This window comes from Trichosurus vulpecula, chromosome 4 (assembly GCF_011100635.1).
Source record: "Trichosurus vulpecula isolate mTriVul1 chromosome 4, mTriVul1.pri, whole genome shotgun sequence".
NCBI lineage: Eukaryota > Metazoa > Chordata > Mammalia > Diprotodontia > Phalangeridae > Trichosurus > Trichosurus vulpecula.
Window position 1 is genome coordinate 308,323,374 of NC_050576.1, and position 24,959 is coordinate 308,348,332.

At 38.5% G+C, this 24,959-nt stretch overlaps 1 protein-coding gene and 1 pseudogene across 1 annotated transcript; both read left to right on the plus strand.

Annotated features, from left to right (window-relative positions):
- LOC118847155 overlaps nucleotides 1-20,330 on the plus strand; it is a 45,631-nt pseudogene extending 25,301 nt beyond the window's left edge.
- Nucleotides 20,331-21,020: 690 nt separating this feature from the next.
- LOC118847156 (40S ribosomal protein S15a-like) lies at nucleotides 21,021-22,734 on the plus strand. The gene is made up of 2 exons (XM_036755741.1): nucleotides 21,021-21,046; nucleotides 22,281-22,734. Exons 1-2 carry the CDS (start codon nucleotides 21,021-21,023, stop codon nucleotides 22,732-22,734), a joined length of 480 nt encoding a protein of 159 aa, XP_036611636.1.
- The last annotated feature ends 2,225 nt before the right edge of the window (nucleotides 22,735-24,959 follow it).

Sequence of the window (24,959 nt, forward strand, 5' to 3'; positions counted from 1 at the left end):
TTGTTCCATCATTGCCTATTCTAATTCCTTCTATTTCTTTTTCTTCTCCTTGCTATAGCTAATATTTCTAGTACAATATTAAATAATAGAGGTGGTAATGGGCATCATTACTTCACCCTTGATTGTATTGGAAAGGTTTCTAGCTTATTCTCATTACCTAATGATTGCTGATGGTTTTAGATAAATATTACTTGTCATTTTAAAAGTGTCATTTATAACTATTCTCTCTAGTGTTTTAAATAGGAATGGGTTTTTTCTGCATCTATTGAGTTAATCTTATGATTCTGTTGGTTTTGTTGTTGATATGGTCAATTATGCTAATGGCTTTCCCAATATTGAACCAGCCCTGCATTTCTGTATCAACCCCACCTGGTCATAGTGTATGATCCTTGTGATACATTGCTGTAACCTCTTTGCTAGTATTGTATTTAAAAATTTGGCCTCAATATTCATTAAGGAAATTAGTCTATAATTTTTTTTCTGCTTTGTGTCTTCCTGGTTTGGGTATCAGCACCATATTTGTGTCATAAAAGAAATTTGGTAGGACTCCTTCCTTGCCTATTTTCCCAAATAGTTCATATGGTATTGGGATTAATTGTTTTTTAAATGTTTGGTGGAATTCACTTTTGAATCCATCTGGTTTTGGGGATTTTTCCTTAGGAAGTTCATTGATAGCTTGTTCAATTTCTTTTTCTGAGATTGAGTTTAATTATTTTATTTTATTTTTCTGTTTAATCTGGGTAATTTATATTTTTGTAGATATTCATCCACTTCATTTAGATTGCCAAATTTATTGGCATAATTGGGCAAAAATAGCTCCTAACAATTGTCTTAATTACCTCTTCACTGGTGATGAATTCACCCCTTTCATTTTTGATACTGGTAATTTTATTTTATTCTTTCCTTTTTTAAATCAAATTAACCAATAGTTTATCTATTTTATTGGTTTTTTTTTTATAAAACCAGGTTTTACTTCTATTTATTAGTTCAATGGTTTTCTTTCAATTTTGTTAATCTCTCCTTTGATTTTCAGGATTTCCAATTTGGTATTTAATTAATTAGAGATTTTTATTTTGTCCTTTTCCTAGTTTTTTTTAAAATTGCACACCCAATTCATTGATCTGCTTTTTCTCCATTTTATTGATGTAAGCAATTAGAGATATAAATTTTTTTCTAAGTACCACTTTGGTTGAATCTCATAAATGTTAGTATGTTGTCTCATTGTTGTCATTTTCTTTAATGAAATTATCAATTGTTTCTATGATTTATTCTTCAGTCTACTTGTTTTTAGGACTAGATTATTTAACTTCCAATTAATTTTAATCTCTCTACATTGTCCATTGTTGAATATAATTTTTATTGCATTATGCATTTGCTTTTCTGCACTTGGTCGTGAGGTTTTTATGTCCAAGTGCATGGTCAATTTTTGTGTAGGTGCCATGTACTGCTGAGAAAAAGATATATTCTTTTCTATTCCTATTCAATTTTCTCCAGAGATCTATCATATCTAACTTTTCCAGAATTTTATTCACCTCCTTAATTTCTTTCTTGTTTATTTTTTGGTTAGATTTGTCTAGGGAAGGGAAAGTTGAGGCCCCCCACTGGTACAACTTTATTATATATTTCATCCTGTAACTCATTCAGCTTCTCCTTCAAAAATTTAGATGCTATACTATTTGATGAATATATATTTAGTATTGATACTACTTCATTGTCTATGATACCTTTCAGCAAGATATAGTTTCTTCTTTATCTCTTTTAATTAGATCTATTTCTGCCTTTGCTTTGTCTGAGATCATGATTGCTAGCCCTGCTTTCTTTGCTTTAGCTGAAGCATATTAGATTCTGCTCCAGCCACTGACCTTTACCCTGTGTGTATCTCTCTGCTTCAAAAGTGTTTCTTGTAAACAACATACTGTAGGATTCTGGTTTTTAATCTATTTTTCTATCTGCTTCTGTTTTGTGGGTGAGTTCATCCCATTCACATTTGTAGTTAAGATAACTGTGTTTTTCCCTCTATTCTATTTTTCACTTGTTTATCCTCCCCCGCCTCTTTCTCCCTACCACGGGTGGGAAACCTGCAGCCTTGATGCCACATGTGGCCTTCTAGGTCCTTAAGTGTGGCCCTTTGACTGAATCCAAACTTCACAGAACATATCCCTTTAATAAAAGGATTTGTTCTGTGAAACTTGGACTCAGTCAAAAGGTCACACACAAGGACCTAGAAGGCCACATGTGGTATCAAGGCCTCAGGTTCCCTATCCCTGCTACCCTTTCCTTCCTCACAAGTGTTTTACTTTTGATCACTGCCTTCCCCAATATACCCTACCTTTTATCAGTTTCCCTTCCACCTTTTATTATTCCTGTCCCTTTTTACTTCTTTATAGGATAAGCTAGATTTCTATATCCACCTGAATGTATATTTTATTCCCTCTTTGAGCCAATTTTGATGACAGGAAGGTTTAAGCTTTGCCCTCCACACCCCCTCCCTTCCCCTTCATTATAATAGGTCTTTCATACCTCTTTTATGTGAGATAATTTACCCCATTGAATCTCCCCCTCCCTTCTTCTTCCAGTGCAACTTTCTTTCTCACTCCTTTATTTTGTTTTTTTGGTCTCTCATCCCATCAAAATCGTCTTTTTATATCCACACACTCTGTCTACAAATACTCCTTCTAATTGCTCTTAAAGTAACAAAGTTGTTAAGAATACATATACTATCTTGCTGTACAGAAATATAAATGGTTTAGCTTTATTGAATTTCTTATGTTTTCTCTTTCTTGTTTCCTTTTCATGTTTCCCTTGAGTCGTTGTATTTAGAGGTTAGTATTTTTATTCAGCTCTGGTCTTCTAATTAGAAATGCTTGAAAGTCCTCTATTTTGTTAAATGTAATTTTTCCTCTGAATGACTATGTTCAATTTTGCTGGGTAGGTGATTGTTGATTGTAATCCTAACTCCTTTGCCTTTTAGTATATTCCAAGCCCTATGGTTCTTTTATGTGGAAGCTGCTGAATCCTGTGCAATCCTGACTGTAGCTACATGATATTTAAACTGTTTCTTTTTGGCTGCTTGCAATACTTTCTCCTTGATCTGTGAGCTCTGGAATTTGGCTATGATGTTCTTGGGCATTTGCATTTCAGGATGTCTTCCAGGCAGTGCTTAATGGATTCTTTTGATTTCTATTTTGCCCTCTGTTTCTAATATATCAGGGCAGTTTTCTTTGGTAATTTCTTGAAAGATGGTGTTCAGAGTTTTTTAATCATGGTTTTCAGGTACTCCAATAATTCTTATTTTACTTCTCCTGCATCTATTTTCTAGTCATCTATTTTCTAGGTCAGTTGTTTTTTCAATGAGAAATTTCATATTTTCTCCTATTTTTTTTTACATTTTTAATTTTGTTTTATCATATCTTGATTTCTCATAGAGTCATTAGTTTCCACTTGTTCAATTCTGATTTTTAAGGAATTATTTTCTTCAGTGAACTTTTGTATTTCTTTTTCCACTTGGGCAATTCTATTTTTTAGGAAGTTATTTTCTTCAGTAAATTTTTGTATATCTCTTTCCATGCTATTGGCTCTTTGTTCATGATTCCCTTGCATTATTGTCATTTTTTTCTTGATTTTTCTTTTACTTCTCTAATTTACCTTTTAAAAATGTTTTAAGCTCTTCTAGGAATTGTTTTTCTGTTTGAGACCAAATTACATTTTTCTTTGAGGCTTCACATGAAGTAATTTGGACACTATTGTTCTTTTCTAAGTTTCTACCTAGATCTTCTCTATAACCATAGTAACTTTCCATAGTCAAGCTCTTTTTTTTGTTTTCTGCTCATTTTTTATGCCTTTTTTGTGACTTGGTGTTTTTATGTGAAAGCTGGGCTCTAATCCTGCACTGTAGTGAGCTTTTTGTGCTGGGGCTCTGGTTCTTGCTGCTGGCTTTCACTGGGCTTCAGGGCTTAGTTGCTTGCTTTCTCTGGAGGATAGGTTTCCTTTCTGGCTTGTACTTGGGGGTGGGGCCTCCCTGTTGGCCTCCCCTGCGGGTGCAGTTTAGCTGCTGGCCTGCTCCAGGGTTGCTATGGTAGCAGAATCTTTCTGGTGGCTGACGCTGGAGGAGGGATCTTGTTGCTGGTCTGTCCCAGGGCTAGGGCCCTGCTGCTGGGTTGCTATGGCAACAGGACCTCATTGCTAGCTGGCCCTGGAGGAGTAATTTTGTTGCTGATCTTCCTGAGGGGTGAGACCCTCCTGCTTGGTTGCTATGGAAACAGGGACTCTCTGTTGGTAGGCTCCAGGGGAGGGGTCTTGCTGTTGGCTAACCCCAGAACAGGGCTTCAGTACTGATCAGCAATGGGGTCAAGGCCTTACTGGTGGTTTGTGCTGGGGATGAGGTCACTGGGGTGGGGTCTTGCTGCACTGCACAGACTGCTCACTTGCCCAGAGGACTGCTGGTTTGCAGGAGGGTGGGATCTTATTGATGGATTGTCCCAGAATTGAGGACTTGCTGCAAGACCCCTAATGTGAGGCTGGCTGCTGCTGTTGCTGTTGCACCTTGCTCCCCTCTGACCCCAGTGACACTGACCTTTTCTGCTGGGCCAGTTAACTGCTTCCCTACTCCTAGATCAATTCTGAGGTGGTTTTCTAGTTGTTTGGAGGGGAATTTTGGAGAGCTTCAGAGTGTTCCTTCCTCACTGCACCATCTTGGCACCAGAACTCTTAGCTGGATTTCTAAAGAGCATTGTTACCTTTTCACTTGGTTGGGTGAACTTGGGGCATGCAGATAACCAGGCTTGGAGAGAGGCAGGTTGACAGGCATATTGAAAACTTATGACCAGCTCAGTACTGAATTAGTCAAGGAGTTTTTCAGGAAACCAAAGAAATCTGCATTAGAGTACATTGTTTCTCCAAGGAAGGATCACACAGATTCTAATCTTTTTTTCATTTATCCTTTTTATTTTAAGTATTGCTGGGCCTGAGCAGGGACAATTTCAGAGTGCTTCTCTGTAGTGAAAGAAATAATTACTCTTTAAAATGGTGCCCATCTGACAGGAACCATAACAGTTTCTTTGATTGGGGACAGCTGACATTTATGAGAAGACAGTGGGAAAGTTGAAACCCTTTATGTCAGGGCTTATGACAGGGCTTAATTCAGGGGAATGGTGAAGAGATAAAATTCTTTGTTAGATTTTTAGCAAAGATGCATGGAATTATTGTGGAAAAGATGGAGAGAGATGGGCTAAATGAAAGTACAATTAAGTGAATTCATATCCAATTGAATAGCCATATCCAAAGACTAAGTAATAACGCTTTGATGTTGACTCGGTTTCCAGAGGAGTGTCTTAGGCATATGGGCTTGGTCCTATGTTATTTGGCATTTTAATCAATAACTTAGATAAGGGCATAGAAGGCATAGCAAGTCTGTGGATGATTTAAAGCTGAAAGGGATTGCTAACACACTGGATGAAAGAACCAATATTCAAAAAAATCTTATTTGAAAAGATTAAATTGGATCAAATACAACAAGATAAATTGAAGAAAGATAAATGAAAAGTCTTATGAACAATCAATTTCATAAGTATAAGAATGAAAAGATATGGGTAGGCAAAAATTCATCGAAAAATATTTCATGCTTTTAGGGAAAATAAGCTTCTTATGGATCAGCAGTGGGATATGGAAGTCCCCAAAATCAAGTTTGATTTTTAGGCTACATAAGGCAAGACAAAGTGTCTGAGAGTAAGGAAGTGATCGTGTCATTGTAATCTTCAACATCTGGAGGTTTGTGCTTAGGTGTGGGCTCCATTTTTTCAGAAGGGCCTTGATAGATGGATGATGATACAAAAAAAGGCAACTGTGATGGTGGAGAGCTTTGAGAGAATGCCAAATTAATATAAGTTGAAGGAATTGAATCTTTTTAACCTGAAGAAAGGAAAACTTCAAGACACAATTGTTCAATTTAGTTCCCTACCCACTTAACCCCTTTCTAGCTCTTAATACTTTATAATGGAAAATTTATGTATAAGTGATAGAAACATAGAATCCCAGAGTCTGTTGTGACCTTAGTGGCAATTTATTTCAACCCATGTCTGAATGAGAATACTCTACACCCCAATTTCCACAAGTAATCATCTAATCTTCTATTTAAGCCTTCTAGTAAGGAGAAGCCGAGTGCCTGCTAAGGCAACCCATCCACTTTTAGATAGCTCAGTTGTTAAGACTTTTCCCCCTTTGGAGGAATAAAGCAGTGAGTTCTACTTATGTCTTCAGAATTGGCAAGATAATGAAAAAAGCCAAAGACATGGGTGATTTTGCAGAAGAGAGAAACATAAGATAAGTGATATTGACCTTTAAGGCAAATTGGTGTATTCCTTCCTGATAGCCACTAGGCTAGATTTGAGAAATCAAGATTGTTTATACCCCGTAGAAAAACAAATATCCTCCTCTCATACTTGCTGATGTGTCAGTGGGGTGGTGGTATCAGAGACTCAACTAAATCAGTGCATTAAGAAGACAGCTGGAATCAAGGGGGCAGTGATTGGTCTCCTTCATGAGGGATTAGGAAGAAGGAAAGGCATTGTGCTAAGGATTTTATGAATATCTTACTTGATCCTTACAGCAACCCTGGAAGGTAGGTACTATTATTATCCCTGTTTTACATTTGATGAAACTGAGGCAGACAGAGGTTAAGTGACTTGCCTAGTGTCACATGAGTAGGAGATGCCTGAGGCTTGTTTTAAACTCAGGTGTTCCTGACTCCTGGTCCAGTGCTTTACGCACTATGCCATCTAGCTATTTCTAGATTGCTGATAGAGACAAAGACTGCCTCAGTCTCAAGACTGACAGAAAAATAAAAGAAATGTCTTCCTGTTGGACCTTCACTAACCCTCTAGAAAGTTTTGTTGTGAGTGGGTACATCTTCCTGGGATGGGGGGGGAGAGACCTTGAGTTTCAGAGGCTGGGCTTGGTCAGAGATATAACTCCTGCAGGAAGGTATCCTAGTGCATTTACATTTGCAACCCCCATAAATACAACAAGACATGATTTTACTGGTTTAGGGAGCTCCTCCAAAATAATTTGTTCTACCAGTGCAGATCTGCAGCTTAATAGTCTTAGAGCGTTGCCTACGGCAATGAGAATTTAAGGAATTTGCCTAGGGATCACAGTATGTGTCAGAAAGGGGACCTGAATCCAGTTCTTCCTCATCAAGACCAACTCTTTATCCTCTGTTTCAATGAGCTGCCACTCATTTTAAAAATTATGTTCTAATATAGGTTTTTTTACATATAGAATCTTAGCTAGAATACATCAGAGTAGATGAGGGGAAAAAGTTACACCAGAGAAGGATGGGGGTTGAGCCAAAATGTGATTGAATAAATCCACATCAACCTTTAGACTAATGAAAAGCATGTTTCCATCCTCCAAAAGAGCAGACCTATGGAGGAAGAGGCAGTAAACTGGGATTCAAAAGGACCTACTAGTTGCCCTACAGTATTGTCTGCTATTGGACTATGTATACAACTTCTGTGGTTCAGGTAACTTCATAGTATCCCATATTAGTCACTATTATATTTAGTAAATTTATATCTGCAGCCTATGCATTGCTCTTAATTTGGTTCTCTAGGCCTAAATGCAATTAGTTGAATCTCATTTCTATGTAACAGCCCTTCAGATATCTATGATATTTGAAGATATCTATCATGTCCTTTCCCTCTCTCTTCCCCCCTGCTCTTCTCAGGTTAAACAACCCTAGAGAACCTAGAGGGTGTGATCAGAGGATAGCCATTAGTCTAATTTGATTGGATTGTAAAGTGTGCCAATGATAATACCATGAAATATGCCTGTTAATGTAGATTGGAGCCAGAGAGAGAGCCTTGAACACCAGGCTAAAGAGTTTGTTTTACTTGTTAGACAATGGAGAACAATTAAAGGTTTTTGAGTAGCAAGATGGCAGGTCAGACTAACTTATTAGAGAGATTACTTTGACATCAGGATAAAGGATAGAGTAGAGAAGAAAAGATTAGAGCCAGAAAAACAATAAATTGCATCATAAAAAGTTATGACTATTGCAATGACGTAGTAATCAATCAACAGATATGAAGTACCCACTACAGGACATTCCAGGCACTGTCCTAGGTGCTGAGGGTACAAATGCTCTGAATGAAATAATCCCTACTTACAGGCCCTTATTTTCTAATGGGGGATTCTAAGACATGGAGGTGAGGAAGGAGTTCATTCCAGATGTGGGGGAAAAGCCAGTTACAGAGGCACAGAGATGTGGATTGGAGCATTGTGTGGGAGGAAAAGAAAGGGGAACATTTGGACTGGAAGGTAGAGTACATACCAGGGTCTAATGTAAAATAAGTCTGGAAAGGTAGGTTGGAGCCAGGTTGTGAAGGGCTTTAAAGAGACAAACATGGGAATTTATATTTGATCTTAGGGGTAATAGTTTATTGAGCAGGGGAGTGATATGGTCAGATCTGAGCTTTAGGAATGTCCCTGTGGCAGCTGTATAGAGAATGGGTTGGAGTGGTGAGACACTAGATGAAGGAAGCCAGACCAATTAGGAGGCTATTGAAAGAACTTGGACAACCTTTTTATTGTAAGTTAAATCTGTTTTTCCCTGTTTTCCTCCCTTTATTATGAAAGACACATACATAAATTTGCCCCCATAGCCAAGCTCCTGGGATTAGCTACAAATAATGCTATGAGTTATGGCACTTGAGATGTCCTGAGGGGCTGAGGAAAGCTGCAGGGCAGAAATGCCAGGTAGCATTGGAGCTCACTACCATGCTAAATATAGCAGGTAATTAGGCAATTATTCAGTTGGTTTCTTTTTAATCACAGTTTACTGGGAGCTTTCACCTTTGGAAGCCCTAACTGCAGGAGGGCTGGAAAGGCTCTTCCAGAGTCCATAGGTCTGCTCACTGTGAATGTCTTTGAAACAGAAGTAGCAAATTGTGGCTCTGGTTTTACAACTTCATCCCTAACTATAGCAGCTACCACAGCTCAGAGGATGCATTTGCCAGTATTAACCATGCCCAGAAAACAAACTAATTTCAACTATGCTGACAAAGGAAACGAGTGGACCTGAAGAATCACATTTCCAAGGCTGGGGCAAGGGAAGGAATCCCTTGGTTAGTTATACCCTAAGGCACCCTCATTTGTAGCTCTGTGTTTCAATTATAAAGACCTTTCAGAATATCCTTCCCCCATCTATGACCATGACTAGGGTTAGACAAAATGGTGGCCTGCCTAAGGCACAACTTGAAATGAGAGACATTTTAAATCATTATTTTTTATAAATGCAATTATATTTAATGCCAGAAAATTCTACTCTCCAGAGTTCTCTTACTTAAAGTGTATATGCATTTTGTAACAATTCATACTGCATTATAATACAGTGAGTAATTAGTATTTATGTGGAGCTCTAACAATTACAAAGCACTGCATGTTGTCTAAATTTGTTTTTCTCTTTCCTCATCAATAGTCACTTATTGAGCGCCTACTATGTGCCGGGCACTGTGCTAAACATCTGGGACACAAAGAATGGTAAAAACACAGTCCCTCTCCTCACAGTTTAATGCAGGAGACAATATACAATTATGGGCATATGAAAAATTAGATAGATGGATAGTTAGATAGAATATATTGGAAGTAACATGAGAGAAGATACCAACATGGGGAGTGGCTGGGGAGTAAGGAAAGACCCCTTGAAGAAGATCCAAGTCTTGAAAACCAGAGAAGTCAGCAGTTGGAGGTTGAGTAGGGAGAACATTCCACACATGTGGGAATGCCAGTGAAAAGGCATAAAGTGGGCAAATGGAGTATCATGTGGGAGGAAGACCAAGAAGACTAATGTTGCTGGAGGATAGATTATGTGGAAGGGATCAAAGTGTAAGGAAGCTGGAAATGTAGGAAGGTAACAGATTGTCAAGGGCTTTAAAAGCAAGAGGATTTTATATTTGATCCTGGAGATCATAGGGACCCCCTGGAGTTGATTGAGTTGAGGGACAAAGTTGGTTAGATCTGCGTTTTAGAAAGATCTCTTTGGCAGCTGATAGCTTGGAGAGAGCCTAGGGTGACTGAATCTAGCTATTGCAATAATCCAGGTATGAGGTGATGAGGTAGATGTTATTATTATCCCCATTTCACAGATGAAGAAACTGAGGCTAAGAAAGGAATAATTTGCCCAGAGTCATATGTCTAGTATGTGTTGGAGGCAGGATTGAAACTCAGTCTAACCATCCATTGATTGTTCTACCTAGCTTCAGAAAACTTTAGGTGTATGGGAGTATAATTGTCGAATTTTGCCTAAGGGTAAAAAAATGCCTTAACCCAACTTTGTTTCTATTATGGAGTAGAGGACCCCTGATCTTAGAATCAGAAAACCAGGACTCAAATCCTGGATCTGACATTTGCTAGTGTGTGACAATGGGCAAATCCCTTTACTTCTCCGAACCTGTTTTCTTATCTATAAAGTTGGGATTATATTACTCTAGTATCAATCTCCCTGGATTTTTGTAAATCTTAGGGCATCATAGACAGACCAGCTCTTATTATTATTAGCTATTTTCCCTAGAAGAATATTTCCGACTCTAAGTGATCAGTCATGTCTGTATTAGAAAGCTGATGACAAACTTCATACAAACAACCTTAAGGTAAATCTTTCCCTTTTTCCTGGTGACACAGACTATAAACCTTTTCCCAGAGAACTTCAGTATTCCACAGGAAATGTATTAATCAGTTACTAGGAATTAAGGTTGGAGGGTTTTGCCTTCTAATTTTGTCCTCAATTTTTTTTTTAAAAGACATGAGCAGACTCCATGCTCCATGAACAACTACAGAAACTGGGATGATAAATATTAAGTATAGTGTTAGAGTAAAACCCCTATTACAATAAAATTTAGTTGACACATATTTACTAATATGCAAAGTCATTATGGAGCTTCATAAGAACTAATTATAAATTAGCCATAAATTGAGATGGGTGATCCTAAAGTCAAATTTCTCTTATTCTCTTCTATTTCCTGTAGGATATAAAGTCCTTGAGGATAGTGACTGATTTTTTTTTTGGAGGGGGGAAGGCAGGGCAATTGGGGTTAAGTGACCTGCCCAAGGTCACACAGCTAGTAAGTGTCAAGTGTCTGAGGCTGGATTTGAACTTGTCTTCCTGACTCCAGGGCCAGTGCTCTATTCACTGCACCACTTAGCTGCCCCCAACAGTGACTGATTTGCTTTTGCCTTTGTGTTCCCAACTCTGCGCAGAGCGCCTGGCACGTATTAGACATTTAATAAATGTTTGTTAAATTTGAATTTTGAATTCGCACTTTTGCTCAGGGATCGACCTATTGATAGCTACAGTTGTCCTATCCCTGCTCTCAAAGTGCAAAAGTCACGGTTCCCCTTGCTTTAAAAATACTCACACTGTCATCTCTGCCTAGAACGGTTGTAATCTCTCCTTTCCCTCCAATACCACCTTAGAAATTCAACCCATCCCTTCAAGTAGGGATTCTTAAACTTTTTTGCATCATGTACCCCTTAGACAATCTGGATAATGCTATGGACCCTTTATGAGAATATTGCTTTTAAATGTGCAAAATAAAATATGTATGATTACAAATGAAACCAATTATGTTGTAATAGTTGCCAAAATATGTTGCCTCCCACAAATTACTGTGAGAAATGACAAGCAGGATGATTTCAGAAAAACCTGGGAAGATTTACATGAACTGATGCAAAGTGAAGTGAACAGAACCAGGAGAACATTATATGCTGTAACAGTAACATTGCACAATGAATTGTGAATAAATTAGCTATTCTCAGTAGTACAATGATCCAAGAAAATCCCAAAGGACTAATGATGAAGCATACTATCTACCTCCAGAGAAAGAACTGATATTGTATGAATACATACTGAAACATGCTATTTTCTTTCTTTCATTCTTTTTCTTTTATTTGAGTCTTCTTGTACAAAGTAACTAATATGGAAATGTTTTACATGAGTGCACATATATAACCTATATCTGATAGCTTACAGTCTCAAGGAGGGGGGAGGGAAAGAGAATTTTGAACGAAAAACTTAAAAAATGTCAAAAAAATTATATTAACATGTAATTGGGGGAAATAAAATATGTACATATATAAATATAAAAAATACATTTAATACTCCCCCACTAATTCCTGGACCCCATGTTAAGAACCCTTGCTTTAAAATTTAGTTGAAATGCCATCACTTTCATGAACCTCCCTGATTTTCCCAGTCAGTAATAACTATTCCCCATCCCCCTCCCCACCTCTAGACTTAACATAAGACTATCTTTATTTCTGTAATGTACTTCTGATGGCTAGTTTTATCATCACTACTCTACACATCATTTCCTCTTACTAAACTATAAATTCTAAAAAGTTAAGCAAGGAGGGAAGGAAGAAAGCAAAGGAAGTAAACAAGCATTTGTGGTAGCAGGGTACAGCAGACAGTGCTGAATTTGAAGTCAGAAAATTTGTATTCAAATCCTGCTCTGCCATTTATGACCTATGTGACCTTGGGAAAGTCACTGGACCTCTCTTGGCCTCAGTTTTCTCATTTGTAATATGTAATTTGGAAGATCACTTAGGTCTCCTCTAGCTCTAAATCTATGATCCTATGTACTAAACTCTTTATCCCCTCCAGGTATTAGCATAATATTCTGCACATAGTAAAAGCTCAGTAAATGTTTGTTGAATTAAGTAGGGATACTTATTATTTTTTAATTAATTTTTTTTACCATTGTTAAGTCTAGTTCTCTCATTGGGAATTACACATAGAGATAGAAAGATGATACCGAAGAGAGAAGGGAGCTTGACTATGGGGTCAAATATGTTTGTGTCTCTCAGTGTCTGACTCTGGAATCATCTCTTTGTCAGAATGAGCTTGGAGCAACACAAGAAGTATGAAGGAGAAAGAAACACTTATGCCTTCTAGGCCACCTCCCCCCCACCAAAAAGGAAAAGAGGTAGAATGATCCAATTGCTCCTATGTACAGGGCGCTATGCTAGGTACTACAGAGACAAAGATAAAATTAAAAATCAGTCTGAGCCCTCAAGGACATTCTTTTCTATATGCAAACAGATAAGTACATACTTAATAATTTGTGGAGATAGGAGAGTACAATATCAACCAGGGGAATCAGGAACACCTTCCCCTAGGAGATGGCAAATGAGCTTAGCATTAAAGGAAGTTTGGGATCCTAATAGGTGAGGAGAGATGAATTTCAGGCAAAGGATAATAGAAGAGGATAGGAGGTAGCATGAATGTCCCTTTTCTCCTTCCCACCCCTTAAAGCTGTCTTACCTGAAAGTATTTATTTGGCATAACACACAACACCCACACCCCTCCCCCATGAAGATTAGAGAGGCTTGCTTTCACTTGCTCTATAGTATGCAATTTTAAAGTCACGTTGCTTTCCTAATACACAGCTAAGATGTACTGAAGAAATGGGAGGGTTTTTATTTATAATTTAATATATTTTATTTTTCCTCAATTAAGTATTAAATTTCTTTAATATTAGATTTTTTCCCGAGTTCCAAATTCGATCCTTCCTTCCCTCCTCTCACCCCTCTCTTTGATGGTAAGCAATCAGACGTACATTATACGTATGCAATCATGTAAAACATTTCCATATTAGTCATTTTGTACAAGAAGACTTGAATAAAAGAAAAAGAATGAAAGAAAGTGAAAAACAGCATGCTTTTAGTCTGTATTAAAACAATATCAGTTCTTTCTCTGGAGACAGATAGTCATTCTGCCATTCATCATGAGTCCTTTGGGATTGTCTTGGATCATTGTGGGATTGCTGAGAATAGCTAAGTCATTCACAATTCTTTATCATACAATATTACTGTGTACAGTGTTCTACTGGTTCCATTCACTTCACATTGCATCAGTTCATGTAAGTATTTCCAGGTTTTTCTGAAATCATCCTGTTCGTCACTTCTTACAGCACAATAATGTTCCATCACAATTGTATGCCACAACTTGTTTAGCCATTTCCCATTTGATGGGCATCCCTTTGATTTCCAGCTCTTAGCTACCACAAAAAAGCTACCATAAATATTTTTTACACATAGGTCCTTTTCCTTTTTGATCTTGTTGGGGTACAGATGTGGTAGTAGTATTGCTGGGTCAAAGGGTATGCACAGTTTTATAGCCCTTTGGCATAGTTCCAAATTGCTCTCCAGCTCACAACTCTACCAACAGTGCATTAGTGTCTCAGTTTTCCCACGTCCTCTCCATTTGTCATTTTCCTTTATTGTCACATTAGCCAATCTGATAGGTGTGATATGGGACTTCAGAGTTTTTTCAATGTGCATTTCTCTAATCAATAATAATTTAGAGCATGAAATGCGAGTTTTGATGGGTCCAGAGTACAAGAGCTGAGAGATAATTGAGAAGCATAACATACTTTGGGGAAGGGCAAACTTGAGAAGGATGGCACAGAATAAGACTGTGGACAGCCAAAGCAATTTGGGGACACCGGGTTCCTGGAAAATTATGGAGAAGGGATAGTAAAGGGACATAGTAAGAGAGTGAGATAGCCACTAAAGACAAATTTAACTTTGCTAATTTTAAACTTGTTGACTAACTCATTAAGGGAATGGGTACAAAAATGGTAACAATAACTTGTCTTTAAGAAGCTCAGAGTGGAGCCTTGCTTTATACTTGGGCAGGTTCCTGTGACCAGCTTTAAATGTGTGGGTCCATGTACAAACAGATCAACTCTTGCATATACACTTTGATAAAGGTCTCCATTTTTGTTTCCTTTGGTCAAAGGACCTAGGAGAAAAATGGGTTTATCAGCACACATTCTTCTAAGCCTTTTGATGACTATAGCTGAAGGGGACAAAAGGGGGGATAGTTAGCTTGGAAAAGAGAAAACTTAGAGCCATGTAATCGCTGTGTTCAAATAATTGAAGGATTGTCATAGAGAAGAGGTCTCAGACTTATGCTGCTTAATTCTGCAGTGCAGGATGGAAACAGTGGGTAGAAGTTGCAGAAAAGCAGATTTAGGCTGGATGTAAAGAAAAGAAAAGTCCTCATAATTAGAGCTGTCCAAAATCCGCCCTGGCAGGTAGTGAGTTCTCCTTTACTGTAGATCTTTAAGCAGAAGCTATGTGTGATTACCTGTCAAGTAAATGGAAAAAGGAATGAGGGGATGCACAATCAGGTATAGGTAGTCTCTGAGGTCCTTCTAGGAGTTAGAGTCTATGAATGTGTTACAAAAGGACATCCAGGAGCCTGCAGTCCTATTTTAGTCCCTCTCAGCTCTTTACTCATGAGAAAACATAGCCAATACACATAATTAGATTCAGAATCCTAGCTGGGCAGCACTGAGATACTTTGCTCAAAGTTCACTTACCATCTAGGATAGGCAACTCTGCATGCCCACCTCCCTTGTTAATAGCCTTGCTGACCTTCTCCAAAGAAGAAGTCATTAAGATGTTGAGTTATGATCTGTTTCTTGTAAAACCGTGCCAGTCCACCATTTATAGCTCTGTATTTCAACCAATTCTAATTACCTCTTGGAAAATACTTCTCCCAGACCTTCAAGAATATTTGAGACTTGTATTCAAGCAATCAAACATGTCATTTTTTTGTTAGAAATCTGGCTGTCGGCCTCCTACAAACATCTATAAGGTAAATCTCCCTTTTCCTAGTGACAATCTAGTGCAAAAGACCCTATAGCATTTTACAGTAAAACAGTGCCATTCAAATGATTTAACCTTGGCAGGTGATCTTTCATTCATAAAGTTCAGAGTCAGAAAGCTAAAGGGGACTAAGAAAAGCTTCTGCTTTTTGTGTCGCCACTTTATGGCTTCCTAAGAAATCAGTTTCTTTTGCTTCCCTTCTGCTACTAAAATTCAGTGTGATTCAATGCACATTTCATTGAGCATCTTTTATGCATAAAGCCTGATGCAAGGCATGATAGAGTCTCTGTCCACAAAGAGCTTACATTCTTGTAGAGGAGTCGACAGTATTCATAAATGAAAATAATGCAAAGTAGAGTGTGATGCTGGCATGAGTGATAAAAACCAAGTACTGAGAGAGCTCTGAGGAGGGAGAGATGAAAATCATTTTATATAGAGTGCTACTCCATTTCTCCCACCTCTAGCCCTTGCCTTATTCACTTCTGAATTCACCTGGGGTCCTGAGGGTAATGGATTTCTTTCATTGCTGCTCTCTTACCCCAGCAAAATGCTCAGTAGGTAAAAGGCAATTCCTTTTAGCTGCTGAAGTCAAGATCTCACCAGCACTCTTTGAACCTGGCTGTATCCAGTGGGTTTGTTGGTTAGCTTCTTTTCATCTGTCAGCCTCTAATACGATCAGAAAAACCAAGTGACTCTTGCTGACTTTCTGGAGGTCTCTATTCCTTTTATGCTTTGAGTGGGACTGAAATCACCAGTACTGCTGAGATTTTTATAGACTTTCTAAATCTCACTGCTGCCTGGAAGAATTAAAAAAGAAACACATACAAAAAACGTTTCTCTGTCTTTTTGTTTCTAATCACTTTTCCGTTCTAACTGAACTGAGGCACCATGAGAAATGAGGGTCTTATATGGGAAGAGCTCATTTGCCCATAACGAACACAGAGCACAAAAGCAAATTAAAAAAAAAAAACCCCGACAACAACAAACCCGAGCCTATGCTTAGAGAGACCATTAGGAGCAATTTGACATTTATTGAACAACAGATGGTGATTAAAAGCATAAAACCTAGATTGCCTTGCAAAAAAACCAAAGGATAGTTCTACTGAGGAAGTCTAACATTTCAATTAAAATACCTCTTGGTGTCAATTAAATCATATGAAGATAAGACTCTGAATGGTTCCTATCTGTGCTATAATCAATAGTGCAGTTAAAATCTCCATTAAGAGGCAACTGAGTTTTGAGTTTGACAATTTGTGGAAAGATTAGCCAAAGCTTCAAGAGACTATTTCCTTAGGGTAGGGTTCAAAAGGTAAACATTTAAACCACAGTCCTTCGTGTGTATTAACAGGATTTATTTTAAATAGCAGCGACAATAAGGCATCCGTGCTCTTGCCTAGCTTTCCCTGAGATCTCACCAGGCTTTTCAATGGTATAACTCAGACATTAGGGAGAGGGGAAAAACCATCATCTCCTCCACAAGAAAGTCATTTATGGTCATAAGCAGACATTTAGGGCTGAAAGAAATAAACTATAGTCTCTGCCGTGAAGTTAAAGGAAGCTATCATCGTCATGAGAACAATGTGCCAGGCAGAATGAGATCAGCTTTTGTCCAGAAAAAGTCTTTTCCCTGTTTGATTTTGTATCTTAAGTCAAGGAAAACTGTGACATTTTCACTGCACTAAAAATGAGGTGAGGGACAGTTAAGTGTAGTGGATAGAGAGATGTGGTTTCAGTCATAAGATCAGGGTTCAAGTCCCACTCAATGTAATCATAGGTCTAGACCTAAAGCCAAAAAATATATTTTTTTTACCACTTTGAATGGGAAGTTCTGTCCCACAGAGCCAGGTTAGGCTTATATTACCTTGATATTGGCTGTCATTACTTTCATTGTTTCCTTAGGTCTTCCCTGAACCCTTATTCCAGTCATAGTGTGAAGATGACCCTAGGTTTCTAAAGACTGTCCCAAGGAAAGCACACACTCTGGGAAGTCCTACCAAGCTGGAATGGCTTTGAGTAATAGATCTTATGATTAATCATTAGTGTGTCTTCTGAAGATACATCCACCTGAATTGGCCAGCTGGCCATCAACTGCTGAAGTTTACTACAGATTGCTATAAGAGAGCATTCCCTTCATCAGTGACAGTGGAGTTAATACATTTGGACTTTGACATCGGAGTTCCCGATGTGTTCTAATAGGAAGTAAAAATGCCTATAGCAACTCTCAGTGAACATTTACTAAAGCCTGGAGTGGTTGTGAGCTGAGGTGGCTGAGGGAATGACCACACCAATGAATTGCAGGTCCTTAAATAAAGTTAAATAAGATTGCTATAGGAGAAGTTTCTCTCTCTCTCTCTCTCTCTCTCTCTCTCTCTCTCTCTCTCTCTCTCTCTCTCTCTCTGTCGTCTCTCTCTCTCTCTCTCTCTCTCTCTCTCTCTCTCTCTCTCTCTCTGTCGTCTCTCTCTCTCTCTCTCTCTCTCTCTCTCTCTCTCTCTCTCTCTCTCTCTCTCTCTCTCTGTCATCTCTCTCTCTCTCTCTCTGTCCTCTCTCTCTCTCTCTCTCTCTCACTCTCTCTCTCTCTCTCTCTCTCTCTCTCCCTCCCTCTCTCTCTCCCTCTCCTCTCTTCTCTCTTTTTCTTTCTCCTCTCCTCTCTTTCTCCTCTCTCTTCTTTCCTCTCTTTCTTTTTCTCTCTCTGTCACTCTCTCTGTCTCTGTTTGTCTGTCTGTTGTCTGTCTCTCAATTTACTAGGGTATCTCTAGGGAAAATAACATGGTTAATTAACAACATGATCTAAGAGTACAACTTATCATTCCTCCTATTTCCCAGCCAGTAATTTTTGTGATCGACAAGCCACCAAATGTTCTACTGGCTGAACTCTGTTGGAGAAAAAAAATTGCACCGAAGAATTGTTTAATGTGCACTTGTAAGCTATGAACTTTAATGGAAGCTTTTAGCTCAGAATGAATATGAAAAACCATTAAAAAATAACCACCATAAATTAAGAATATAATTTTTTAAGAAAAACTCCAAAGGCAGAGGCACACAAGCATTCTTGTGAACTGGATCGGTCATCACGCATTTACTTGTGCTAAGCTCTGGGAATTCAAAGACAAAATTAAAATGACCCCTAATCTCAAGGGACTTAAATTCAAATGAGGGAGACAACTTGTAGGATACATGTAATGATGCGTATAAAGATACGGTTATGTAGAAAGGATAGCCTAGGATCCATAGAAAGATACATTCAAAATACATAAAAAGCAGATACAAGGTGAAGACAACACTATTAGCTGGACAGACCAGGAATGAAGGTAGCACTTGAGCTGCATCTTGGAGGAAACCAGGCATTCTGAGAGGGGGAGGTGAGGAAGGACATTCTAGGCGTGAGGGACAGCCAGGGCCAAAGTACGTTCTTTAGGATTAGGGAGGGTGGAGTTGTGTTCTTGTCAACTATTGTCCTTCCAGCTTGCCAGCAAAAAAGAGAAATATGGGAAGGGGGAAAGGGAGAGAAACATAAGACCTATGTGTTCTCAAGTCTACTACTTCAGCTCTATTCAGATCACATATAATTCCCTTCTCGCCTGCTATAATGTCCATATTCTATTCCCCAGAACCACCTGAAGATTGGAGTCAAAATTATACCTGCTTCATTCCCAATTCTACATGAGTTCTGAGGGTTACTGGGAGTGGGGGTGTATGGGTAATGTTGGAACTTTTGAATCAAGGAGGAATCCAAAAGGAGTCCAACCCTGTTAATAGAAAGCCACCTCCTTTATGCAGTTACATTACGTTTTGCTACCCTTCTTCAAGGCCTGTTGGTGTGGCTTGAGCTGAATAGTAGAGGATTAAAAGTGAATACAAGGAGCAAGTCCAGAGCCAGACCGTGCAAGATAGGCCGAGTGATCCATGGTCAGAGGAAGGGTGCGGGCTCTGTCTTCGGGGCTCATGTGAAGCACAGGAAATGGGGCTGCCAAGCTCCGGGCTGTTGACTTCACCGAGAGGCATGGCTACATTAAGGGTATCGTAAAGGACATAATCCACGATCCAGGCCGAGGGGCTGCTCTTGCAAAAGTAGCTTTCTGGGATCCTTACCGATTTAAAAAGAGGACAGAGTTGTTCATTGCTGCTGAAGGCATCCATACAGGCCAGTTTGTGTACTGTAGTAAGAAAGCTCAGCTCACCATTGGCAATGTCCTCCCAGTTGGCACTACGCCTGAAGGGACCATAGTGCGCTGTCTTGAAGAAAAGCCTGGGGACCGGCGTAAGCTTGCTCTTGCATCTGGAAACTATGCCACAGTGATTTCTCACAATTCCGAAACCAAGAAAAAACGCGTAAAGCTACCTTCAGGCTCTAAGTGATCTCGTCAGCAAACAGAGCTGTGGTTGGTGTTGTTGCTGGAGGAGGTCGTATTGATAAACCCATCCTTAAGGCAGGTCCTGCCTACCACAAATACAAGGCCAAAAGAAACTGCTGGCCTCGTGCCTGGGGTGTGGCCATGAATCCTATGGAACATCCCTTTGGAGGAGGTAATCACCAGCATATTGGAAAACCATCCACCATTCGAAGAGACGCCCCAGCTGGACGAAAGGTCAGTCTTATTGCTGCCCAGTGTACTGGTCGACTCCGGGGTACCAAGACTATGCAGGAGAAGGAGAACTAAAGTACAGAATCCTGAAAATAAAATTATTTTGGAAATTGTAAAAAAAAATGAATACAAGGCAATGGAATATCAATTGATAGTTTTGATATTGCCAAGAAGAGCAAAGGAGTCAGGAACCTTGCAGTTTTTACACTGATGATTCAAGGAACCTGATGATACATTAGACTTTTCCTAGAATCTGAATTATCTTAACATAGTCTAGTGAGGTTATCACAACACTTTGTTTGTTATAGGCAACTGGACCCAAAACAGTTTCAAGGGATATGCAAAGTAACTCTTTGCTATACTGTAGGCTTTACTTTCTGGATTTCAAGCTGATGAAAAAATAGAGAAAGGAAAAGGGGAGCCAGTCTTCTATCTTTCTCCCTTCTAATTTAGCATAACAAGATTTAGAGATGGTGAAAACCTTAGAGATCATCTAGCAGCCAGAGGTGAGGAACCTGTGACCTTGATACCACATGTGGCCTTCTAGGTCCTTGGGTGTGACCTTTTGACTGAGTCCAAATTTTACAGAATAAATCCTTTTATTAAAGGGAATTGTTCTGTGAAATTTGGATTCAGTCAAAGGGCTGCACTTGAAGACCTAGAGGGCCACATGTGACCTTGAGGCTGCAGGTTCCCCACCCATGATTCTAGCCAATCCTTGAATTTTACACATGAGGAAATCAAGGGCCAGAGGGGTGAATGAAAATGTCTAAGACTGTACAGATAAACAAGTAGCGGGGTCAGGGTTTAAAGCCAGATCCTCAGACTTCACATCTGGCCTTTTCACTATAGAACACTTGGAGACAGAAGCTACAGATTCTGTCCTCAGGGCAGTACCTGTTCCAGTTCAGCCACCTGCAAAATAGCTGTGACAATGAAGGGCAATGACTGAATTATGGCTAAGCTTTCTTCTCTTGAAAAAAAATTGTCAATTCATTAAAAAATAATTACTGAGCACCTAATATGTGTGGAGCACTATAATAGTTACTTAATATAGAATTAAACCTAAGGCCTTTGATAAACCAGGAGATAAAATATTTTCCTGACGTTAAAGTGCCTAGATGAAGGAAAAAATATGGAAACTCAGGATGTCTGGACATCATATAGGTGTGCAAATAATTCCTAATCAGTAACTTAAGTGCGCTCAAGGAGTTAATTAATTTCTCATGGGTCAATGCTTTGCAATCAAAGGGTATTTTGTTCATACTGGCTCTCTACAGATTGAAAAAATTGCAATCAGAACCCATTTTACAAATCCGTTTTCGTTTCTGGTGAATGTCATATGAGTGGTTTTATAGTAGCTGTTCTTATGAAGCCTTTATAAATGTCTATTCCAAAGCCTTGCCTTGGTGCAGAGGCATGGTCCTGGGTTTTCAAAGGCTATGCCAATGGAATGTAAGCTCTAGATGGTTCTACAAAGCAGAAAAGGCTTCAGATATGGACCTGGAAAAATACAGTCTGCTTCTGAGGACCAGCTAAGTATAGAAGGGCTCATTATGAGTAGGCTTACCACTCAATGATGAATCCTTTGCTATGAATTATTAGTTGCTATAGCAACACATGAAACAAAGAAAAAATACAAAATGGCCCTGAATCCTGTGCTAGTGGCAGAGTGTCAGAAAAGGGGGGGGGCACAGGGCATTAACAATCACTTTAGCCTGTCTATAAACATTAATTTAGCTGTTGGTGCTTTAAATGTGTGATTCTTATTCAGTAGCCAATGAGTACATATCCTCCTAGAGGAACTGAATCATATTAATGCTGACATTCTCATCACAAATTAAGCCAGAATATAAATGGAAGCTTCAGCAAAATAGAAAGATGACTGACTCACAAGGACCCCTTTAAAAGAATAATAAGGAAATTGGTGGAGATGGCTTCATCACGAACCCCAAAACAATGATAAACATTATTTTGTGGGACATTTCGTCATCTCATATTTTGGTGTTTTTGATAAATATTAAGAGACAGCCGTGTGGAGTATTGGATAGAGAGGCAGCCTCAGAGCCAGGAAGAATGGGTTCAAGACTTGTCTCTGTCTCTTTCCACCATCTTGCAGCGCCACCACCATGATGTGAATGTCCTGGCAGATGCCCTCAAAAGCATTAACAATGCAGAAAAGCAAGGAAAACGCCAGGTTCTCATTAGGCCATGCTCTGAAGTAGTTGTCCGGTTCTTAACTGTGATGATGAAGGATGGTTACATTGGTGGATTTGAGATCACTGATGATCACAGAGCAGGAAAAATTGTTGTGAACCTGACAGGCAGATTAAACAAGTGTGATGTAATCAGCCCCAGATTTGAGGTTCAATCAAAAGATCTGGAAAAGTGGCAGAATAATCTGCTACCATCCCATCAGTTTGGGTTTACTGTGTTTACAACCTCAGCTGGCATCATGGACCATGAGGAATCAAGATGAAAACACACAGGAGGAAAAATCCTGGGATTCTTTTTCTAAGGGTATGAAACATACATACAAATAAATGCTCCAAAGGAAAAAAAGACTTGTCTCTGACACCTAATGGCTATTCGACCCTGGCTAAGTCACTTAGCTTCTCAATGTTCTAGACAGTTCTCAAATACTATACAGTGTAGAGAAGGTACCAACATGCATTGTTAGAGGGAGTTTCTTTATCCAGGAATTCCTTGTTACAATGAAATCACAGATTCAGTTCTTATCCCTATGATGATCATATGTAAAAAAACTCAGCATAATAGAGGCCACTTTGACTTATATTTCTGCAGAGGATGAGGAGGTAGAAGAATTTTATGAAGGACTTGATAAGATCCTCCAAAATAATCCAACATATTGGTGACAATGCAAAGAGGGCATAGGAGAATATGGTAAAAATATATTTAAAGACACTGTTCATAAACAGAAACAAGAGGACAAAGCTACTTAAGTATAAGAAGCCTCCAGTCCATCTATAATGAGTACTTCTTCAAGAAGAAGCTGCACATAATAAACACCAAATCATAAAAAAGGAAATTGATTATGTTCTAATAAGGAATGACTGACATAGGAGACACGTTGGAATTAAAGAACTGATTCATGAGGAAAAAGATTAAATACAATATCAAATTCAAAGAAATAATCAAAAAGAAGGTTTGGCACACAATTGAGGGAACTCCAACATGACCTAAGTGAATAGGTTATGAATGCCAAAAATGGAAAATGGATTAGACATCAGCTGACTATTACCATTTTCTAGGGAAATTTAAATGAAATATAACAATGGCCACATCTAGGAGATCAAAAGATTCTAGAAGCAACATCATCCAGGAAGCATTTGATCAAGACATATGGCAAAAAAGGAATATTCATTTAGAATATAAACTCATTTGTAAAAATCTTTCAAAAGAGGAAGGGGAATCATTATGGGCAGTATTATGTCAATGGGATAAAACAACAAGAAATAGTAGAGGGAAAAAAAGTTTATAGAAAGCTTGGCAAAAGAAGCAATTAGCCCAGGTTCTTTTAAGGAAGAAAATGGAAGAATAAATAGCAAAGAAAAATGGAAAAGATCTGTTGATCTGTCAAGGTTACTGTAGCAAAGCATGATCTCTTTTAGTGGCAGTGGAGCGATCGTATTTGGACTCTAATATTGCAATTGCCAGTGTGCTGTGTTTTAAGAAGCATATATCTAATTTAAAAAAAAAAAAGATGGGAAAAGCAGTTGTGCTATATCAAGAGGAAGTCTGTGCTAGAGGTGACAATTCTCAAAGTGTCTGCAAGAGCAGATGTAACAAAATGCTTAGAAAAAAATCAGATATTATTATAACCAAAAATAGAAGGCTGAGAAAATATCAATGACTATTTACATATAAACTTACTTTGCCATCCCTTCAAAATCTGTATTCGTCAAGGAAATCTTTGGTGAAAATATGAGAAGAGAACAGTTAGACTTTCACAAATTATATTCTGTAGTAGACCCAGACAACGTGGTACAGAGGCTAAAGCACTGGTCTTGGACTTAAGAAGACCTAGGTTCAACAATTGCTTCTGATGCATACTGGATATTTGATTACAAACACATTTTTTGAGGTGTCCATAGGTTTCACCAGACTTCCAAAGGTGTCCATGGCACAAAAATGATTAAATACCACTGTGGTAGAAGAAAGTCCTAGTTTAGTAGCTTTGTCCATAAATGTGTCTCTCATACATATGCCAGAATTATACAAGATTCCTTGAAAAATGTAACAACAGAGGTACATTTTTTGATGATACTTTGTTTAATATCAAAAAGGGAATGATAGGAAGATGTATATTATACAAATGAGTTCTTCATTTTCACAGTAGATGTCTAACACAGAATCAAAATGAAAGAGGGAATCCCTTAGATGTCAAGATATTCCTCTTTACAGATGACACTGTGCTGATGACATCAAATTCTAGAACACTTCAAAGCCTCCTAAATGATATCCTTAATCACTCAAAAATGTTTGGCTTAGTTTTTCACCTAGGAAAAAACAAGTGGATGAAGAATTCCTATTATCCTATGATACAGAGCTGGATTGACAATCCATAGAGCTGGTCTATCAAGATATACATATTAGGCCAATCCTGCATACAGACAATGAATAGGGCCAAAATTAAATAGGAAGAGGAAAATGAGCTGTATTGCCCTCAGGAAACTGGGTAAT